Below are 21,839 nucleotides of genomic sequence, written 5' to 3'. Positions count from 1 at the left end.
ATCAAGATGCCTAAATTTATTCCCAAGTTAAATAATATTAAATTTAAAACTATTAGTCAGTAAAATACACTTATTATTCCCCGTAGTCAAGAGACGTGCAAATCAATCCGTGGAAAGTGAGCGTGGGCATAACACTAGTAGTGAGAAAATGGTCAGGAATCCTGTTGGAAATATCCACTGCTACGCGGTGCATGCAAAGACCATTACTGTTTTCTTCTCCGCTCGTGTAGTGAGTAGCACTGTAGTGTAATACACTCACTTGTTTAGTGCTGTGGTTGAGGGCCAGTGCGAATCCACTTCACCAATTCTCCTTCTCCCAACATCATCATGATGCCGTTAAATAATCAGCACACAAAAATCAGGGGAGATATTAACAAGGATTATCTGTATATGGCTGCGGAGGGCTAATTTAAATGCAGTCCAAAAATGCGATTGGGGTAATATTGGACAAATGAATTAATATAAGCATGTGATTCCTACAGTACAGAGATTGGTATTTGATCATCAATAGTTTAAGAGTTATCGACAAGGCCAAAAGAATGAAACAAAGCCGACAGATTGTGTAGATAAATTTTATGTTTGGATATACCAGGCAAGACACAATATTAATGCATGTGCCGTTGTTTTTTGTTATTTTAGAACTTAAAATCTTCAATAATAATTACTTTTTTATTCAGTCAATAATACTGTTTGATTTTTTATGGTATCAATTAATTGATATAAAGTAGTTTTATTGCAATTTGGGTTGATTGGTAATCACTATTGGTGACCTGATAATAAAAAGTAAAGAAGATTTAACATGATCTTAAAATGAGTTCTCTTAAAAAACAAGATGAGAATTTAATGTGATATCCCAAAAGAATAATTTAATATGGTTTTTTTGAGGACAATCTTACATGGTTTCTCTTATTCGAGTCCTTTTGAGGGTAAAAAAATAAAAGAAAGATCTAATATGTTCTTTCAAGTTTAAATCTTATAATTACTAATAATAATAACTATTAGAACGATAGTTTCAAAGTCCTAAGAGATTAGTTGATGTTAAGTTAACCAGACACCTTTGATCCTAAAAAAAATAAAAAAATAAAAAAATCGGTAGGTGAGTCATTTTTATTAGCTCGATACATTAAATTCGATTGTGAATATAAATTTTTGGAAATTATTTTTTATATAGAGTTTTCCGACCGCAAATCCGCAATTCCAGACCAGTTATTAAATTAGTTGACTATTTTTTTGAAATATCTTCAAATATTTTAGCAAATAAGAACATGCACGTGACTGTTGAACAACTTGAGTGGCTAGATATTTTTATTAGCAAATATTTAAAATTGATAGGAAATTTTGTACTATTTTACTATCTAATAGGCTTAAGGGGTTGAATAGATAATTACCCTTTTTTATAAATTCTGTTGAGAACTTTTGTATTATTTTAGTAATTTAACTAGTAGGCTTGAGCGGTTGAATGGGAGGATTACTCAACCTCAGCTTTAATATTACGATAGAATTTGAGAGGAGTTTAACTATTTACCCAATAAAGTTTTTTGACTAAGAAAATTACTCTCTCTTATAAACCAATAAATTTGAACGTGTGTCTAATTGGTATGAGGCTCCAATACTAACTATTATCTTAGAGTGATTAGTTTCTAGAGACGGCATTATCAAATTAATTTGTTGAAGACAACAAAAAGGATGTTCATGAAAAAGATTGGTGGATCGATATTCAGAAACAGTGCCATTATTTATTTTATCAAGATCAAAAACAGAAGGACCAGATTTAATAATATTACAAATCTAGTTCATATAAACACGGGGAAAAGCCACGACGATATACATATGCATACAGAGTGGCAGATTGATCATAAGTAGTAATACTATTACAAATAATAAAGCACAAAATATGGAGATCAGTGAAAGACGGAAAAGACATTCTTCATCAAATAATTAGCAATTATTTGATTAGTTTTCTGAGTAGGATGAAAGGCATCCCAGAACGCATATTTGTCCGCGTTTGTGCACGTAAACAGATTGTTTCTAGCGCATGCATAACCCATCTCGAACATCCCCGTTGCGCAACATGCCACTTCTGTAACCTCAATCCCTGCATATCATATCATACCAAATCGTTAATTATGTTTTTAATTATATATTAAAACTTATTTGAACCAACATAACATCTACAAATATTAGGCCTTGTTGGACTTGGGCTTTTAATTATGCTTTTGAAAATATGTTGAGTCCTGCGTGAAAACATTAAAGCCCCCATCCAGCGAATGTGAAAATCTCAATATTCTTCCAAGGGGTAGTTGAAGAAAGAAGAGCAGCAATTAAAGACACTAACAGCCTGTGTAAATTTGTAAGAAGGAAAAGTGATAAGAAAACCATGGAATGGAATGACGTTTAACTGACCATAATTATCAGGATTTCGTAAAATATGCATGAAAGCATAATAAGGATTTGAGAAAACAAGGTTGACTCCAGGTAGCTCCTTGTTCAAATTTATGGTTAACTTCTTCAGTTTATCGTTGAATCCCATAGCCAGAATGTTGTATCTCTCCACACAGAGATGCTCTCCCATAAAATTTGTGGTTCTCTCCAGTGGCATACACCCCATTGGAGGAAGACCTCCTACGCTGATTTTTCTAGCTCCAAGAGCATACAGGTTCTTGACGAAATTCTCGGCAATTCCTACCAGAAAATTTTGGTACTCCGTGATGTTGTACTGGGAAGATCGGCCTCCAGGTCTAGGGAAAGCGTAGTAATTCTCCAGGAAGTCGTTTGTTCCTGCGCTGATTATGTGTAGAGACTCACTAATCCTTTCGTCTGCTTTTTTTTCTCCAAGATAAGCTCTCAGTTTCTTCTGGTAATCCCTGTAGTACTCCAGCTCCTTCCATAGAGGTATCACAGACTACAAACCAAAAAGGAAAGCGTAATTTAATGAACTTAAAAATTAATTAAATCCGCCAACCGAAATACTGTAGATGTAGAGACCAAAGTGAAGTTACTAACCAGCACATCAGAAGTGGCGTTGTCATAGCCAGAGCCGGCAGAAGCAAAGGTAACTCCGGTGGCAAAATCTGAAATGTTATATGCCGTATCCAAGTAGGCTGGTATAGTTGGTTTGACCCCTAAAGCCTCAGAAAGAAAGTCAGTGGCGATTCTGCCATTAGAGAACCTTCCAGTGGGATGGCCACCTGTAAAATCACGTCCATATGGCCGGAAATTGCTCCTAGCAACAGTTGGAATAAAATTGTTATTTCCTGCATCAACGGATGAGTCTCCAAACACAATGACTGCAGGAACTTTTGCCTGGATTGTGGCTACAAATAGAACAAAGTGATTTAAAAGGAACCATATGAAGTATGCGTAAGCCATTTTTTTTTTTTTCTCCTTCTTCTCTCCCAGTACAAACGTTGGTGCAAAATTGCAAATGCAATGAGGGTGTAGGAGAGATTCGAATCTGTATAAATATAATATATTAGTTGATCTTTAATTAGACTGCCAGAGTGTAAAAAGTCGTTGAGCCTTTTAATGGTTTACAAAAGGATTTTAATATCTGTGTGGCCCATTGTCATACTGTATGCATGATAGATCTTGTTAACGTTTCTTTTTTCTTAATGTTCATTAACTAAAGTAGAAAAAATTAAAAAGAAATCCAGTCAAATCAAATCAAGAGATAGGTGTCCCTTTTCAGGGTAGTTTCAATGTTACCTGCATTTGAATAATTAGTGTAATTAATTAGTATAGGGGGTTTTAAGCTTTCATCTCCCCTCAACGGTTGAATATTTGAGTTTCAGTCACAGTACTGAACTCACAACTACCACCACCGAATGAGTAATCACACTAGTAAAGACGAAAGTGAGGAGGAGAGTGAGAAAGGGATCAAGAATGTCAACATGGAGTAGTTGCACGTAACAGCTCATGAAGGAGACAACTTTTTGTATATGTAGGCAAGTCCGTTGGCATTCAAAGCTTCTCAACTAGAATGGAGGTGATAACTTTAATTTAAAGATGCCTAATTAATGTGTGTCCAAAGAAATTGGGGACTGTTCTCCTCTATACTGACATAGTCTTTCACTCTTTCTTGGTTTGCTATCATAGTGGGTGAATAATCCTGAGTGTACCTCATCTGTATTATATTCACTGAACAAGACAATAACAGTGACCCACCATTAACAAAGATATCTTTGTTAATGATGGGTCCTTATTATTATATGAATAACTAGGTATAAAATTTATGTATGGTAGCAGTCGTAAATTAAACTAATAATACTAGCAATTATTTGTGAAAAAAAGCGTCACATAACCCACAAATAAGACAACAGTAATGCTATGGATACCGAATTTGTGCACCGAATTTTTTTACTGAACGACATGGCCTCCACTAAGACGCGGTCACATTGGACAGAAAATATTGATTCTGTAAATAGACGACCGTCTATCTTACACGGACGGCCGTCCATATGTTATGGACGACCGTTCATCACGAATGAACGATCGTCCACGACAATATCAATGGACGATCGTCCATATAATATGAATCAGTGTCTATTTACTAAGATGGACACCCGTCCAAAAAAGTTTAAAAACAAATAATGGACAGACATTCATCTTATATGGACACCTGTGTATATGGACAATGGACTGTTGTACGTGTAAGATGGACGGCTGTCCATACCCAAATTTTAGTTTAATAAAAAAATTTCTTTAAAATTTTCAATTAGAATGTTTAAAAATTTAGGCCTCCCAAAACAGGTTTTAAAAAACATATTTCATTTCTCTCTTGCATTGCATTTTGTTTATAAATGAAAAAAAAAAATTGAAAAAAAAAAAAATCAAGAATGGACGCCCGTCCACTCATTAGATGGACTGGCGTCCTTGCTTTCACTTAAAATCAAAGTTTTTTTTTTCTTTTATTTCATCTAAAAATTTTGTGTTTTAAAAATGAATATTTCATCTAAAATTATGTGGATGATCGTCCATAGTAAAAGGACTCCCATCCATAATATATGGACGAGAGTCTATTGATATTTTATGGATTCTTGTCCATTCGTGATGAACGGTCGTTCATAAAATATAGACGGGTGTCCATAATTGTTGGATGACTGTTTATTCATTGAATACTTGTGTTGTATCCTACGTGGCATGTTTGAGTCAGATGCCACATAGATTGGTGTAAAATTTTGGTACCAGTATTTGGTGTCTGTAGCATTTTTCATAAGACAATGGACCCATCAACTTCTGTTTGGGAGGCTTAATAAAGAGATTAATTAAATAATTTGAGGGCGAGAGGCGAGAAGACATCAATAAAAAAGTTCCAAGAGTAAAGTAAATTCATAAAAATATTTATTTAAGCACCGCAGCTGCTACAAACTATTACAAATCATGCATGCATTAGTTGCTAAAAATATGTACATGTTTACATTAATTTAGGGAAACATCTATTTTATCTTTCTATACTGTTATGGATGCTCAAAGATCGTTGAATCTATAGTTTGATTGATAAATCCCATTTTTTTTTTTTTTTTGGAATCGATCAAGTGGTTTCGAGATATCGATGGTGCACTAATAATTAAACTTGCCTACAAACCATGCATAATACCTTGGAGTCTGAAAAATTATGCAAATCGAGATTTTAGTTGTGGAATTATATGATCTGACATAATTTTGTTGGTTTTTCCACCCATCCAGCGAATGTGAAAATCTCATATTCTTCCAAGGGGTAGTTGAAGAAAGAAGAGCAGCAATTAAGACACTAACAGCCTGTGTAAATTTGTAAGAAGGAAAAGTGATAAGAAAACCATGGAATGGAATGCCGTTTAACTGACCAATATTATCAGGATTTCGTAAAATATGCATGAAAGCAAATAGATTTGAGAAAACAAGGTTGACTCCAGGTAGCTCCTTGTTCAAATTTATGGTTAACTTCTTCAGTTTATCGTTGAATCCCATAGCCAGAATGTTGTATCTCTCCACACAGAGATGCCTCCCATAAAATTTGTGGTTCCTCCAGTGGCATACCCCATTGGAGGAAGACCTCTACCGCTGATTTTTCTAGCTCCAAGAGCATACAGGTTCTTGACGAAATTCTCGGCAATTCCTACCAGAAAATTTTGGTACTCCGTGATGTTGTACTGGAAGATCGGCCTCCAGGTCTAGGGAAAGCGTAGTAATTCTCCAGGAAGTCGTTTGTTCCTGCGCTGATTATGTGTAGAGACTCACTAATCCTTTCGTCTGCTTTTTTTCCTCCAAGATAGCTCTCAGTTTCTTCTGGTAATCCCTGTAGTACTCCAGCTCCTTCCATAGAGGTATCACAGACTACAACCAAAAAGGAAAGCGTAATTTAATGAACTTAAAAATTAATTAAATCCGCCACCCGAAATACTGTAGATGTAGAGACCAAAGTGAAGTTACTAACCAGCACATCAGAAGTGGCGTTGTCATAGCCAGAGCCGCGAAGCAAAGGTAACTCCGGTGGCAAAATCTGAAATGTTATGCTGCATCCAAGTAGGCTGGTATAGTTGTTTTGACCCCTAAAGTCCAGAAGAAAAGTCAGTGGCGATTCTGCCATTAAGAACCTTCCAAAACACAAGGGCATGGTTGGTGAATTTTTGTAAATATCCTAACAAGTTAGTTGATGGCTGAATATATTATTAGAATATTAATTATATAACTTTAGTTGACGGTTCCATTATATATTATGACTTCTTAAATTTGAAATTCCAATTAATCTATAAAGATGATAAATAATCCCAATTGAAATTATAACTTAGATTAAAACAAAAAAAATTAAAGTATTATAATGATGAAAAAATTATAGAGTATCAAGATGCCTAAATTTATTCCCAAGTTAAATAATATTAAATTTAAAACTATTAGTCAGTAAAATTCACTTCTTATTCCCCGTAGTCAAGAGACGTGCAAATTAATCCGTGGAAAGTGAGCGTGGGCATGACACTAGCAGTGAGAAAATGGTCAGGAATCCTGTTGGAAATATCCACTGCTACGCGGTGCATGCAAAGACCATTACTGTCTTCTTCTCCGCTAGTGTAGTGAGTAGCACTGTAGTGTAATACACTCACTTGTTTAGTGCTGTGGTTGAGGGCCAGTGCGAATCCACTTCACCAATTCTCCTTCTCCCAACATCATCATGATGCCGTTAAATAATCAGCATAAAAAAATCAGGGGAGATATTAACAAGGATTATCTGTATATGGCTCCGGAGGGCTAATTTAAATGCAGTCCAAAAATGCGATTGGGGTAATATTGGACAAATGAATTAATATAAGCATGTGATTCCTACAGTACAGAGATTGGTATTTGATCATCAATAGTTTAAGAGTTATCGACAAGGCCAAAAGAATGAAACAAAGCCGACAGATTGTGTAGATAAATTTTATGTTTGGATATACCAGGCAAGACACAATATTAATGCATGTGCCGTTGTTTTTTGTTATTTTAGAACTTAAAATCTTCAATAATAATTACTTTTTTATTCAGTCAATAATACTGTTTGATTTTTTATGGTATCAATTAATTGATATAAAGTAGTTTTATTGCAATTTGGGTTGATTGGTAATCACTATTGGTGACCTGATAATAAAAAGTAAAGAAGATTTAACATGATCTTAAAATGAGTTCTCTTAAAAAACAAGATGAGAATTTAATGTGATATCCCAAAAGAATAATTTAATATGGTTTTTTTGAGGACAATCTTACATGGTTTCTCTTATTCGAGTCCTTTTGAGGGTAAAAAAATAAAAGAAAGATCTAATATGTTCTTTCAAGTTTAAATCTTATAATTACTAATAATAATAACTATTAGAACGATAGTTTCAAAGTCCTAAGAGATTAGTTGATGTTAAGTTAACCAGACACCTTTGATCCTAAAAAAAATAAAAAAATAAAAAAATCGGTAGGTGAGTCATTTTTATTAGCTCGATACATTAAATTCGATTGTGAATATAAATTTTTGGAAATTATTTTTTATATAGAGTTTTCCGACCGCAAATCCGCAATTCCAGACCAGTTATTAAATTAGTTGACTATTTTTTTGAAATATCTTCAAATATTTTAGCAAATAAGAACATGCACGTGACTGTTGAACAACTTGAGTGGCTAGATATTTTTATTAGCAAATATTTAAAATTGATAGGAAATTTTGTACTATTTTACTATCTAATAGGCTTAAGGGGTTGAATAGATAATTACCCTTTTTTATAAATTCTGTTGAGAACTTTTGTATTATTTTAGTAATTTAACTAGTAGGCTTGAGCGGTTGAATGGGAGGATTACTCAACCTCAGCTTTAATATTACGATAGAATTTGAGAGGAGTTTAACTATTTACCCAATAAAGTTTTTTGACTAAGAAAATTACTCTCTCTTATAAACCAATAAATTTGAACGTGTGTCTAATTGGTATGAGGCTCCAATACTAACTATTATCTTAGAGTGATTAGTTTCTAGAGACGGCATTATCAAATTAATTTGTTGAAGACAACAAAAAGGATGTTCATGAAAAAGATTGGTGGATCGATATTCAGAAACAGTGCCATTATTTATTTTATCAAGATCAAAAACAGAAGGACCAGATTTAATAATATTACAAATCTAGTTCATATAAACACGGGGAAAAGCCACGACGATATACATATGCATACAGAGTGGCAGATTGATCATAAGTAGTAATACTATTACAAATAATAAAGCACAAAATATGGAGATCAGTGAAAGACGGAAAAGACATTCTTCATCAAATAATTAGCAATTATTTGATTAGTTTTCTGAGTAGGATGAAAGGCATCCCAGAACGCATATTTGTCCGCGTTTGTGCACGTAAACAGATTGTTTCTAGCGCATGCATAACCCATCTCGAACATCCCCGTTGCGCAACATGCCACTTCTGTAACCTCAATCCCTGCATATCATATCATACCAAATCGTTAATTATGTTTTTAATTATATATTAAAACTTATTTGAACCAACATAACATCTACAAATATTAGGCCTTGTTGGACTTGGGCTTTTAATTATGCTTTTGAAAATATGTTGAGTCCTGCGTGAAAACATTAAAGCCCCCATCCAGCGAATGTGAAAATCTCAATATTCTTCCAAGGGGTAGTTGAAGAAAGAAGAGCAGCAATTAAAGACACTAACAGCCTGTGTAAATTTGTAAGAAGGAAAAGTGATAAGAAAACCATGGAATGGAATGACGTTTAACTGACCATAATTATCAGGATTTCGTAAAATATGCATGAAAGCATAATAAGGATTTGAGAAAACAAGGTTGACTCCAGGTAGCTCCTTGTTCAAATTTATGGTTAACTTCTTCAGTTTATCGTTGAATCCCATAGCCAGAATGTTGTATCTCTCCACACAGAGATGCTCTCCCATAAAATTTGTGGTTCTCTCCAGTGGCATACACCCCATTGGAGGAAGACCTCCTACGCTGATTTTTCTAGCTCCAAGAGCATACAGGTTCTTGACGAAATTCTCGGCAATTCCTACCAGAAAATTTTGGTACTCCGTGATGTTGTACTGGGAAGATCGGCCTCCAGGTCTAGGGAAAGCGTAGTAATTCTCCAGGAAGTCGTTTGTTCCTGCGCTGATTATGTGTAGAGACTCACTAATCCTTTCGTCTGCTTTTTTTTCTCCAAGATAAGCTCTCAGTTTCTTCTGGTAATCCCTGTAGTACTCCAGCTCCTTCCATAGAGGTATCACAGACTACAAACCAAAAAGGAAAGCGTAATTTAATGAACTTAAAAATTAATTAAATCCGCCAACCGAAATACTGTAGATGTAGAGACCAAAGTGAAGTTACTAACCAGCACATCAGAAGTGGCGTTGTCATAGCCAGAGCCGGCAGAAGCAAAGGTAACTCCGGTGGCAAAATCTGAAATGTTATATGCCGTATCCAAGTAGGCTGGTATAGTTGGTTTGACCCCTAAAGCCTCAGAAAGAAAGTCAGTGGCGATTCTGCCATTAGAGAACCTTCCAGTGGGATGGCCACCTGTAAAATCACGTCCATATGGCCGGAAATTGCTCCTAGCAACAGTTGGAATAAAATTGTTATTTCCTGCATCAACGGATGAGTCTCCAAACACAATGACTGCAGGAACTTTTGCCTGGATTGTGGCTACAAATAGAACAAAGTGATTTAAAAGGAACCATATGAAGTATGCGTAAGCCATTTTTTTTTTTTTCTCCTTCTTCTCTCCCAGTACAAACGTTGGTGCAAAATTGCAAATGCAATGAGGGTGTAGGAGAGATTCGAATCTGTATAAATATAATATATTAGTTGATCTTTAATTAGACTGCCAGAGTGTAAAAAGTCGTTGAGCCTTTTAATGGTTTACAAAAGGATTTTAATATCTGTGTGGCCCATTGTCATACTGTATGCATGATAGATCTTGTTAACGTTTCTTTTTTCTTAATGTTCATTAACTAAAGTAGAAAAAATTAAAAAGAAATCCAGTCAAATCAAATCAAGAGATAGGTGTCCCTTTTCAGGGTAGTTTCAATGTTACCTGCATTTGAATAATTAGTGTAATTAATTAGTATAGGGGGTTTTAAGCTTTCATCTCCCCTCAACGGTTGAATATTTGAGTTTCAGTCACAGTACTGAACTCACAACTACCACCACCGAATGAGTAATCACACTAGTAAAGACGAAAGTGAGGAGGAGAGTGAGAAAGGGATCAAGAATGTCAACATGGAGTAGTTGCACGTAACAGCTCATGAAGGAGACAACTTTTTGTATATGTAGGCAAGTCCGTTGGCATTCAAAGCTTCTCAACTATAATGGAGGTGATAACTTTAATTTAAAGATGCCTAATTAATGTGTGTCCAAAGAAATTGGGGACTGTTCTCCTCTATACTGACATAGTCTTTCACTCTTTCTTGGTTTGCTATCATAGTGGGTGAATAATCCTAAGTGTACCTCATCTGTATTATATTCACTGAACAAGACAATAACAGTGACCCACCATTAACAAAGATATCTTTGTTGATGATGGGTCATTATTATTATATGAATAACTAGGTATAAAATTTATGTATGGTAGCAGTCGTAAATTAAACTAATAATACTAGCAATTATTTGTGAAAAAAAGCGTCACAGAACCCACAAATAAGACAACAGTAATGCTACGAACACCGAATTTGTGCACCGAAATTTTTACAGAACGACGTAACATCCACTAAGATGCGGTCATGTTGGACAAAGAATACTGATTCTGTGAATAGACGACCGTTCATCACGAATGGACGATCGTCCGCGACAATATCAATAGACGATCGTCCATATAATATGAACGGGTGTTCATTTACTATGATGGACGCCGGTCCAAAAAAGTTTAAAAATAATAATGGACAGGCATCTATCTTATATGGACGGACATCCATATACAATGGACGGTTGTCCATGTAAGATGGACGGTCGTCCATACCCAAATTTTAGTTTAATAAAAAATTTTCAATTATAATGTTTAAAAATTTAGGCCTCCCAAAACAAGTTTTAAAAAACATATTTCATTTCTCTCTTGCATTGCATTTTGTTTATAAAGGCCGTCCATACCCAAATTTTAGTTTAATAAAAAATTTTCAATTATAATGTTTAAAAATTTAGGCCTCCCAAAACAAGTTTTAAAAAACATATTTCATTTCTCTCTTGCATTGCATTTTGTTTATAAAGGCCGTCCATACCCAAATTTTAGTTTAATAAAAAATTTTCAATTATAATGTTTAAAAATTTAGGCCTCCCAAAACAAGTTTTAAAAAACATATTTCATTTCTCTCTTGCATTGCATTTTGTTTATAAAGGCCGTCCATACCCAAATTTTAGTTTAATAAAAAATTTTCAATTATAATGTTTAAAAATTTAGGCCTCCCAAAACAAGTTTTAAAAAACATATTTCATTTCTCTCTTGCATTGCATTTTGTTTATAAAGGCCGTCCATACCCAAATTTTAGTTTAATAAAAAATTTTCAATTATAATGTTTAAAAATTTAGGCCTCCCAAAACAAGTTTTAAAAAACATATTTCATTTCTCTCTTGCATTGCATTTTGTTTATAAAGGCCGTCCATACCCAAATTTTAGTTTAATAAAAAATTTTCAATTATAATGTTTAAAAATTTAGGCCTCCCAAAACAAGTTTTAAAAAACATATTTCATTTCTCTCTTGCATTGCATTTTGTTTATAAAGGCCGTCCATACCCAAATTTTAGTTTAATAAAAAATTTTCAATTATAATGTTTAAAAATTTAGGCCTCCCAAAACAAGTTTTAAAAAACATATTTCATTTCTCTCTTGCATTGCATTTTGTTTATAAAGGCCGTCCATACCCAAATTTTAGTTTAATAAAAAATTTTCAATTATAATGTTTAAAAATTTAGGCCTCCCAAAACAAGTTTTAAAAAACATATTTCATTTCTCTCTTGCATTGCATTTTGTTTATAAAGGCCGTCCATACCCAAATTTTAGTTTAATAAAAAATTTTCAATTATAATGTTTAAAAATTTAGGCCTCCCAAAACAAGTTTTAAAAAACATATTTCATTTCTCTCTTGCATTGCATTTTGTTTATAAAGGCCGTCCATACCCAAATTTTAGTTTAATAAAAAATTTTCAATTATAATGTTTAAAAATTTAGGCCTCCCAAAACAAGTTTTAAAAAACATATTTCATTTCTCTCTTGCATTGCATTTTGTTTATAAAGGCCGTCCATACCCAAATTTTAGTTTAATAAAAAATTTTCAATTATAATGTNCAATCGGGTTAGAGTAAAAGACAGAAACTGATTACAAGTTCAAGCCCTTTTATGAATTAGGAAGGAAAAAATATCTCAAAATTGATAGATGAAAGGAATATTAAAAATTTAAAATAATTAAAAATTTGTATGGTTATGGCATATATCACATCATGATGTAATGAAAATGGTGTAAAGGGTGGTGTAAATGTAGTATTAGATGTAAAGGGTATTCATGTAATTTACTTTTATTCTTCAGTCAATAAGTAACTTCAGTTGACTGAAGTTACTGCTGTATATAAACGAACAGTAACATTCAGTAAAGAGCAAATTCTCACTTTCCCAAATTTAGCTCTATTTCCTTTTCTCTCGTTTATTAACATGGTATCAGAGCTACGGAATCTCCAGCCCTCACCTGAGAATGAGTCAATTAGAGTGAAGCTTTTTGATTCAGATAAGTTCAAATCAGCTTGAACACTTGATTTCTACTTGATTTCTTTGCTTCATCCTTCGAATTTTTAGTTTGAGATCTTGAATTTTAGCTTGAAATCTTGAATTAGGTTTTCTGTTCAGTCTAAATGCTTAGTGGATTCGACTTGAATTTGATTCTAGACCAATCAATTTGATAATTAGTTGATCAAATATGGCAACATCGACAGAAGAAGTTACCATTCAATCGATTGACTCCAACTCTCCTTTGTATGTCCATCCATCAGATACACCCGGCTCTGTACTGGTTTCTGAACAGCTTGTTGGAGCCAGCATTTGGAGTCGAGCCATGACGGTCTCTCTCTGTGCTAAAAATGAACTTGGATTTGTTAATGGTAAATGCACAAAATCGACTGTGCATTCTAGCTTGGTTCCACAATGGGAGAGATGTAATTCACTGGTGCTTGCATGGATTTTTAATTCAGTCTCGAAAGAGATCTTCAATGGTATAGTTTACTCTACAAGTGCTGCACAGGTCTGGCTAGATTTGAAAGAACAATATAACAAAGTGAGTGGCACTAGAGTGTTTGGGTTGCATTGGGAAATTGTTAACCTAACTCAAGGAACTAATTCTGTAGCTAGCTACTATAGTAAATTGAAGTCATTATGGGATGAGTTGGACTCCTTGATCAGTCTTCCTGCACCTGATAGTGCCTCGGCAAAAGCATATTTGGAGCATCTGAATCAGCAGAAATTACTGCATTTTTTGATGGGATTAACTGAGTCATATTCCATGGTTCGAAGCCAAATCTTGCTAATGAATCCTTTACTGAATGTCAAGCAAACTTATTCAGTGGTCAATCAAGATGAAAGTCAGAAAATTTTGGCAGGGATGAGTTTGAATTCAGAAGTAACTACAGCACTTTATGCCAATCATTCTGAAAATGGCAAAGGTTAGAATCAACGCCAAAAATATAAGGGGAAGAAGCCCTACATTGAATGCGAATTTTGTCACATTCCTGGACACAAATGAGATACTTGTTACAAGTTGCATGGGTATCCACCTGACCATCAATTCACTAAAGGCAAAGCAAACTCTAAGTCAAAATTTACTGTCAATCAGGTGCATACTTCAGAGTCATTGGATATGGGAAATTCAGGATCAATGGTTAGCATTGGAAACTGAGATTCAGTTGTTGGTCCTGTTCTGACTACTGAGCAATACAATCACATCCTCCAATTGCTAGGAAAGGAGAATGTTTCTCCTCCCACTGCTAACTTGGCAGGTAATTCTATTGCCTTGATGTCTTACCTTGATAAGAATAGTTGGATAATTGATACTGGAGCATCTGACCATATGACTTTTGATTATTCTATTCTACAATTACCTACTACTATAGAACCTTCTGCAAAATACCTTGTAGGGTTACCAAATGGAACAAGAACGTATGTTAAACATGTAGGGTCTGTAGTTATGGATAAAAACTTACATCTACCAAATGTCCTGCATGTTCCAGATTTCCATCACAATTTACTTTTAGTCTCCAAACTTACTGCTTCTAATAACTGTTTTGTTATCTTTTATCCTGATTTTTGTCTCATTCAGGATCTTTGCAATGGCAAATTGAAGGGGATTGGTAAGCATAGACAAGGTCTTTATTTCTTTAATCCAAATTTGAAAATTTCCACTTTTGTATCAGATTTAGGAAAGTTAAATAAGGCTGTTTGCCATACTGTAGAATCATCTCAGATTGTACCTTTTGAGATGAATTTAAATAAAATGCCTATTTCCATGTTGTCATTATCTTCATCTCATGATTATGCATTATGACATCAAAGATTAGGAAATGCCTCTTATTCTATTTTGCCTTTTGTTCATCCCAGTTTGTCAAGTGCTCAAAGTAGTTTAAACTCTATGCATTGTCCTGTTTGTCGTCTAGCTAAACAAACCAGGTTACCCTTTCCTAATAGTACATCTCAAACACAAAAAAATTTTGATTTACTACATATGGATGTATGGGGTCCTTATAAAACACCTACACATGGGAATGCTAGATACTTTCTCACTATGGTAGATGATTTTTCTAGGGTTACTTGGTTGTTTCTTATGCAATTCAAGTCAGACACTTACTCTACCATTAAACACTTTCTTCGTATGGTCCATACACAATATAGTTTGACTCCTAAGTGCATTAGGACTGATAATGGTTTAGAGTTTTTTAACAAAGATTGTCATGAGAGCTCCAAAGTAGTCAGGGTATCATTCATCAAAGTTCATGTGCTTATTCTCCTCAACAAAATGGTATTGTTGAGAGAAAGCACATGCACATCTTAGAGGTTGCTAGGGCTTTAAAACTTCAGTCCAATATTTCCACTCATTTCTGGGGGTATTGTGTACAAACTGCAGTCTACATCATTAATAGACTGCCTATTGTAGTCCTTAAGGGTCAATCACCTTTTGAGAAATTTTTTGACAAACCACCTTTCTTGAATCATTTAAAGGTCTTTGGATGTTTGGCCTATGCTACAATCTTACGTTCTAAGGACAAATTGCATCCTAGAGCTGCTCCTTCTGTTTTCTTGGGTTATTCTCTTACCCAAAATGGCTATATTTTACACAATTTATCTACCCATTCTATTTTTGTCACCAGGGATGTCATTTTCCATGAAAATGTCTTTCCTTTTGCCTTGTCAACTTTTTCCTTGAATCCTTTTCCTATTGATTCAAAATTCCTTGTTTTAGAGTCAATTCCAACTCCTCATTTTACTGTTGATTCTCCTGTTATCCAGACTACAGATTTGACTGTTTCTCATAATTTTGTTCCTGATCATTCCACTCCTTCTATGCCTAGTATTACTCCTGTTTCACCTCTAGCTCTTAGAAGATCCAATAGACATACTAATCCTCCTATTTGGACACAAGATTTTGTTTGTCCTACACTACATCATAAGCCTACAGCCAATACTTCACACTATCCCATTATCAATTTTGTTTCCTATGCTAATGTATCCCCTTCCTATAAAGCATTCCTGTCCAATCTCTCCTTAGTTGAACCCACTACATTTACACAAGCTTCTAAAGATCAGAATTGGGTCCATACTATGCAGCAAGAAATTCAGGCATTAGAAAGCAATCAAACCTGGTCCTTAGTACCTCTGTCCCTTGGTAAGGCTCACATTGGTTGTAAGTGGGTTTATAAACTTAAGTATAAGGCTGATGGTACCCTAGACAGATACAAGGCATGCTTGGTTGCTAAGGGATATACACAACAGGCCGGGATTGATTATGAAGAGACTTTCTCTCCAGTTGTAAAGATGGTTACTGTTAGAACAATTTTGGCTTTAGCCTCCATGAACAATTGGCCTCTTTATCAACTTGATGTGGACAATGCTTTCTTGCAAGGAGACTTGCAAGAGGAAATTTACATGACATTGCCCCAAGGTTTTCCAAGGAAAAGAGGCAAGAATCTGGTATGCAAGCTCCATAAATCCTTATATGGATTGAAACAGGCTTCTAGAGCCTGGAATCATAAGCTGACTACAGCTTTTCTAAATGGTGGTTTCCAGCAGTCTCGGTCAGATTATTCATTGTTTATCAAAAGAAGTGAATCTCACATTGTCATGATTCTTGTATATGTAGATGACATTGTGATAACAGGTGATGATCCAGCTTTAATCTGCCAAACTAAACAGCTAATACACCACAATTTCAAGCTAAAGGATTTAGGTGTATTGCGGTATTTTCTAGGCTTTGAAGTGGCCAGGTCCTCCAAGGGAATTAGCATCTGCCAACGCAAGTATGCATTGGAATTGATCTCAGAATCAGGTCTTTCAGGTTCTAAGCCATCTTTGGTTCCCATGGAGTCCAATTTGAAGCTTACTACAACAGCATTTGATCATCAGTTTACTTCTACCAACACTAAGACTGATATGTTACTTCCTGATCCAAAAATTTATCAACGTTTAGTTGGTAAACTGCTCTATCTATGTATGACCAGGCCAGACCTCAGTTACTTAGTCAGTTTATTGAGTCAATTTATGCACCAGCCTAAGCAGTCACATATGGCAGTAGCTCTCAAAGTGGTCAGATATTTGAAGTCAGCCCCTGGACTTGGTTTATTTTTTCCTGCTTATAATACTCTGTCCTTATCTGCCTATAGTGACTCTGATTGGGGTTCTTGCTTAATGACAAGGAAGTCCATCACTGGCTTCTGTATTTTTCTTGGCTCTTCTCTGATTTCCTGGAAATCCAAGCGCCAAGCTACTGTTTCCAAGTCTTCCTCTGAGGCTGAATATAGAGCTATGACCTCTACTGCATGTAAGGTTATTTGGTTAGTTCAATTGCTCAAGGAACTTGGTTTCGATGCTCAACTTCCTGTTTCTCTTCACTGTGACAACTAGGCTGCCAACCACATAGCTTCCAATCCTATGTTCCATGAGAGGACTAAACATATTGACATTCACTGTCATATTGTGCGAGAGCAAATGAAGAATGGTTTGATCACTACTACCCATATTTCTTCATGTGAGCAGCCTGTTGATATTCTTACTAAAGCCCTTGGCAAGACTCTTCATCATCACATGTTGCACAAGTTAGGTGTGCTAGATCTTTACCACCCTCCAACTTGAGGGGGGGGATTAGATGTAAAGGGTGTTCATGTAATTTACTTTTATTCTTCAGTCAATAAGTAACTTTAGTTGACTGAAGTTACTGCTGTATATAAATGAACAGTAACATTCAGTAAAGAGCAGATTCTCACTTTCCCAAATTCAGCTCTATTTCCTTTTCTCTCGTTTATTAGCATGTAGCATTACTCATTATCATGTTAAAAGTTTTATAAGTCACTTATGAATATATGCCGAAGTAAAGAAAATAAATCTATGAGTGTATATATGGAAAGTGAACTAACCGAATGAAGAGGGCTTTGTAATCATCTGGTATAAAACGTCGTAAATACTTGACTCTAAAATTTTGATTCCAGTAAGCTTCTTGTTCAACTTTACCATTAAATTGTGCATCTTCACATTAAATTCCATGGCCACTTTGTTGTAGAGGGTCACACAATCATGACGGCCATTTATATTTAAGAACCTTTCAAATGGCAAACACCCCATTGGAGGAAGTGCACTCACCGATAGTTTCCGCGCGCCAAGACTATATAATTGCCGGATGAATTTTTCAGCAGCTGCAATGATAAAAACCTCGTATTGTTTAACTGTGAATTGGGTTCTTCTGTAAGGGAATACGTAGAAATTTAACATGAAATCGTTGGTTCCTAAGCTCAACATATACAGAGAGTTGCTAATAATTTCTTTTGCTTTCTCTTCACCAAAATGGGCTCTCAATTTTCCTTGGTAATCCTTGTACATCTCCACTTCCTTCCACAGCGGTATAACATTCTGCCATGTTGATTAATTAAAAACAATTACGCATACTGTGATACTTCAAATCTAGTACAAATTATATACAATCACTGCATCAGGACAACAGTCCATTCAGCATATATTTGAAAATATTTTTTTTTAATAAAAAAATGAAGCAGCTTCAAGAACATCTTTTTCTGACATAAATTATATCTCCATTTTTTAAGTTATTGAATCAACACATTTTGAATAATTGAGATTAGAGTGAGGTACGATGAAATTTCATGGTCATGTCATGCATATAGGCAAAGTGCATTGTTGTTGCGGGAACTCACTGAAGCCATGGCTGTTGCATTGTCATAGCCACTTCCAGCAGAAGCAAAAGTAACTCCGGTGGCAAAATCTGTGATATTATACGCTGGATCTAAGTAGGCAGGTACTGTTGGCTTGAGTCCAAAAGATTCAGAGACGAAATCAGGAGGAAGGCGGCCATTGCAGAAGCGCCCTGTGGCACGTCCACCTTCAAAATCACGACCATAGGGTGCGAAATTGCTCTTTAGAAGTGTTGGACGGAAGTTGTTGTTTCCAGTGTCAACAGTTGAATCTCCGAAAATAATGAGTGCAGGAACTTTGGCTCTGGCGGTGCCTGTACACACTAATGTTAGTAAAATGGTTAAACAAGGCCCTGGAATTCTGTAGCTGCTGTTTCCCATTCTAGTTTTCTGTCTTAATGCTTGGTCAACATTCCAAGATTGCAATATCAATATGGAAATGAATGAGCTGGTGACTGAAATCATTTCTTTAGCTTCAAAGAAATTCATAAGTTCAATTAATGACATTTCAGTTGTGGCTTAGATGAAGTGTGCGCTGGGCCAAGGAATGTCCTGTATCAGTGGACTATAAAAATAGTATTTGCCATAAATAGGCACTTTGAAAAACCTCTCATTTCTTTTTCAAACTCTTACAAGAATTAAACTAACAATATTTCAATTGGATCAATTTCAAAAAGTAATCTTGATTTTAAGTTAATAAGATACTAATAACCCACCAACTTCTATTTTGTTGGCATCAATAGAGATCAAGTAAATAACGTTCGCTGAAGTAAAATTATAATTATTTATTTTCTTATTTGGAATTGGGGGAATACGTAATAATTTTCAAGGAGATGGTTGGTTCCTAAGCTCAACATGTACAAAGCCTCGCTAAGTATTTCGTTTGCTTAATTAAAACTAACGTCTGTTCTCTCAACCTGTTTTGGTATACGTGTATACCTTGCAAAGCTCCACTTCCTCCACAGCGGTAGCGCGTTCTGCCCAATTGATTTTAAATATTTGTAAGGTGACAATCGTTTCAGCATATCTTTTAACAAGCAAAACACTATAACAGAAAGTACTGTATCAATATTTTCTGACCATTAAGACTTAAAATTTAACGTTGAACCCTACAATTTCAATTAAGATCAATCTACAATCTTGTCTCGGCTTCTTACCATATCTATTAGCCGTTAAAAATCGTACATATGTTATATATTACACTTAAATTACCATGATTTCTCAACATCAATGCGGGTAATAAAGATGAACTGTTGTCTTATGCACAGGCAAGTGCATTTTTGTTGCAGGGACTTACTAGCACAGCGGCATTATTATTGTCGTAGCCAGTTCCGACAGAGGTTAAACTCACTCCGGTGGCAAAATCTGCTATGTGTCGTGGGTTGGAGTTTCACACCCAGACGGCTAAACTATTAGACGGAGGAACTCCCCTTATAAACCCAAGACCCCCCATTTCCCTTTTGATGTAGGATATGTGACATTCTCCTCCACCAAATCCTGTGACGCTCCTATTACAGGTGAGACCCTTTGCCTACCGGTCCACCTCACCCTTGAGTGAACCCACAATCACATGTGAATGCCTTGCTGCGTGGGCGCTTGGTGGGACACTAAAAGACGAATAACGTTTGCTCTAATATCACTTGTCACGAGGTTGAAAGTTTTACACCTAAAAGGCTAACCTATTAGGTAGAAGAACTCCCCCTTATAAACCCAAGACCTCCCTCCCTTCCGATGTGGGATATGTGACATAAGGTATACCCTGGTCCCTCGATCTAAGTTGGTAACCTGGTACGGCTTGAGTCTAAAAGCCTCAGAGATGAAATCAGGAGCGAGACAGCCATGCAGAAGCTCCCTGTGGGGCGTCCACCATAATGTCTCGACCGTAAGGTGGGAAATTGCTCTTAATAACTGTTGATATCCCATTGTTGTTTCCTGTGTCAACAATATATTCTCCAAACACAATGATTGCCAGAACTTTGGTTGCGGCTGTGAACACTATTGTTAGTAAAAGGGTTAACTAGAGCCCTGGAATGCAGCTGCTGAATGCCATTCTAGTTTCTTTTATTGAACATTCCAAGGAAGCAGTAATAATAGGAAATTTATAGCTTCATGAGAATTCATTAGTAAGTTCTCGTGGCCAGCGCCAAGAAATGCTCTGTATCAGAGAAATAAAAAAATAAATCTTTGGAATACCTTATTTTTCGAAAAGACATTTTTTTAGTACTTTTAATAATTTCTGTTATGCCTAGGGAAATAAGGGTTGACGTGGGAAAGTCACGTGAAGAGTGACCTGCTCCCGTCAGAGCAACACGCACACGTCAGACCTGCTACATGATATGGAGCTCACACGCGTCCCTTTCCCCTGCAATAAATCATGCTAAATCAGCTTGGGAAGAGAGCAATGGGACATAAAGCCGGATTATATCCTGACAATCACACCAACCCACGAATTTAATGATAATTACACGCTTCAGCTTGATATAAAATGAGGAAGACCCCTTCATTAAAGGGATTCGGCCATTTTTACAAAGACTCTCTCTCTCTTGTAAACACATTTACTTTTCATAATTCCTCTGTAAGTCAGTCCGCTTTGCGACCTGACCCACACTAATATCAATACAAATTAGTGGACGTAGGACTTACTACCATAGCATCCGAACCACTTTAAAAGCTTTCTCTGCATTTAGTTCATTTGGTATATTCATTATCACGTGTGTTAATCCACCAATCAGCAATACGCACGTGACAATTGGTTGGTGTCAAAAAAACTAGCATCAACAGTTTGGCGCTAGAAGGAGGGCCTGATTTAGTGTCTACCCTTCATCAGGAGAATCTTTGACCTACTGGTCCTACAACAGCAGATGGCCCGCCAATCTGAGCCAGGGCAAGCTAATCAGCGTACTGAAGAAGTTCCAGTTTCACAAAATGCTGCGGGGGATGTCCCGGCAGCTCCACAACTCGACCCTGCCATC

General features: G+C 35.7%; 3 protein-coding genes and 1 pseudogene across 3 annotated transcripts; all 4 read right to left on the bottom strand.

Moving 5' to 3' along the window:
* Positions 1-1,716: 1,716 nt before the first annotated feature.
* On the bottom strand, positions 1,717-3,403 carry LOC116120293 (GDSL esterase/lipase At2g04570-like). Its single transcript, XM_031406247.1, has 3 exons — positions 3,004-3,403; positions 2,404-2,902; positions 1,717-2,095 (listed from the first exon to the last, which is right to left on the bottom strand). The coding sequence occupies exons 1-3, from the start codon at positions 3,367-3,369 to the stop codon at positions 1,902-1,904; spliced, it is 1,059 nt and encodes a 352-aa protein (XP_031262107.1). The 5' UTR covers positions 3,370-3,403; the 3' UTR covers positions 1,717-1,901.
* Positions 3,404-5,559: 2,156 nt separating this feature from the next.
* LOC116120372 lies at positions 5,560-6,497 on the bottom strand (annotated as a pseudogene).
* A 2,036-nt stretch (positions 6,498-8,533) lies between these two features.
* On the bottom strand, positions 8,534-10,220 carry LOC116120291 (GDSL esterase/lipase At2g04570-like). The gene is made up of 3 exons (XM_031406245.1): positions 9,821-10,220; positions 9,221-9,719; positions 8,534-8,912 (listed from the first exon to the last, which is right to left on the bottom strand). The coding sequence occupies exons 1-3, from the start codon at positions 10,184-10,186 to the stop codon at positions 8,719-8,721; spliced, it is 1,059 nt and encodes a 352-aa protein (XP_031262105.1). The 5' UTR covers positions 10,187-10,220; the 3' UTR covers positions 8,534-8,718.
* Positions 10,221-15,777: 5,557 nt separating this feature from the next.
* LOC116120371 (GDSL esterase/lipase At2g42990-like) lies at positions 15,778-19,248 on the bottom strand. The gene is made up of 3 exons (XM_031406322.1): positions 18,871-19,248; positions 18,082-18,571; positions 15,778-15,881 (listed from the first exon to the last, which is right to left on the bottom strand). Exons 1-3 carry the CDS (start codon positions 19,246-19,248, stop codon positions 15,778-15,780), a joined length of 972 nt encoding a protein of 323 aa, XP_031262182.1.
* Between the last annotated feature and the right edge of the window lie 2,591 nt (positions 19,249-21,839).

The sequence above is a fragment of the Pistacia vera genome, unplaced genomic scaffold, assembly GCF_008641045.1.
Source record: "Pistacia vera cultivar Batoury unplaced genomic scaffold, PisVer_v2 Contig93, whole genome shotgun sequence".
Lineage (NCBI taxonomy): Eukaryota > Viridiplantae > Streptophyta > Magnoliopsida > Sapindales > Anacardiaceae > Pistacia > Pistacia vera.
This window is presented reverse-complemented; position numbering and strand designations above follow the sequence as displayed.

What these genes read in the sequence shown, in the direction of transcription:
- LOC116120293 (XM_031406247.1), bottom strand. Translation starts at nt 3,369, where the DNA reads ATGGCTTACGCATACTTCATATGGTTCCTTTTAAATCACTTTGTTCTA. An exon ending in ACGCCACTTCTGATGTGCTG is followed by an intron (nt 2,903 to 3,003) that starts GTTAGTAACTTC and finishes TTTGGTTTGTAG; the next exon opens with TCTGTGATACCTCTATGGAA. An exon ending in ACGAAATCCTGATAATTATG is followed by an intron (nt 2,096 to 2,403) that starts GTCAGTTAAACG and finishes TATGATATGCAG; the next exon opens with GGATTGAGGTTACAGAAGTG.
- LOC116120371 (XM_031406322.1), bottom strand. Translation starts at nt 19,248, where the DNA reads ATGGGAAACAGCAGCTACAGAATTCCAGGGCCTTGTTTAACCATTTTA. An exon ending in ATGCAACAGCCATGGCTTCA is followed by an intron (nt 18,572 to 18,870) that starts GTGAGTTCCCGC and finishes TCAACATGGCAG; the next exon opens with AATGTTATACCGCTGTGGAA. An exon ending in TACAAAGCCCTCTTCATTCG is followed by an intron (nt 15,882 to 18,081) that starts GTTAGTTCACTT and finishes CAATAGGAAAAG; the next exon opens with GATTCAAGGAAAAAGTTGAC.
- LOC116120291 (XM_031406245.1), bottom strand. Translation starts at nt 10,186, where the DNA reads ATGGCTTACGCATACTTCATATGGTTCCTTTTAAATCACTTTGTTCTA. An exon ending in ACGCCACTTCTGATGTGCTG is followed by an intron (nt 9,720 to 9,820) that starts GTTAGTAACTTC and finishes TTTGGTTTGTAG; the next exon opens with TCTGTGATACCTCTATGGAA. An exon ending in ACGAAATCCTGATAATTATG is followed by an intron (nt 8,913 to 9,220) that starts GTCAGTTAAACG and finishes TATGATATGCAG; the next exon opens with GGATTGAGGTTACAGAAGTG.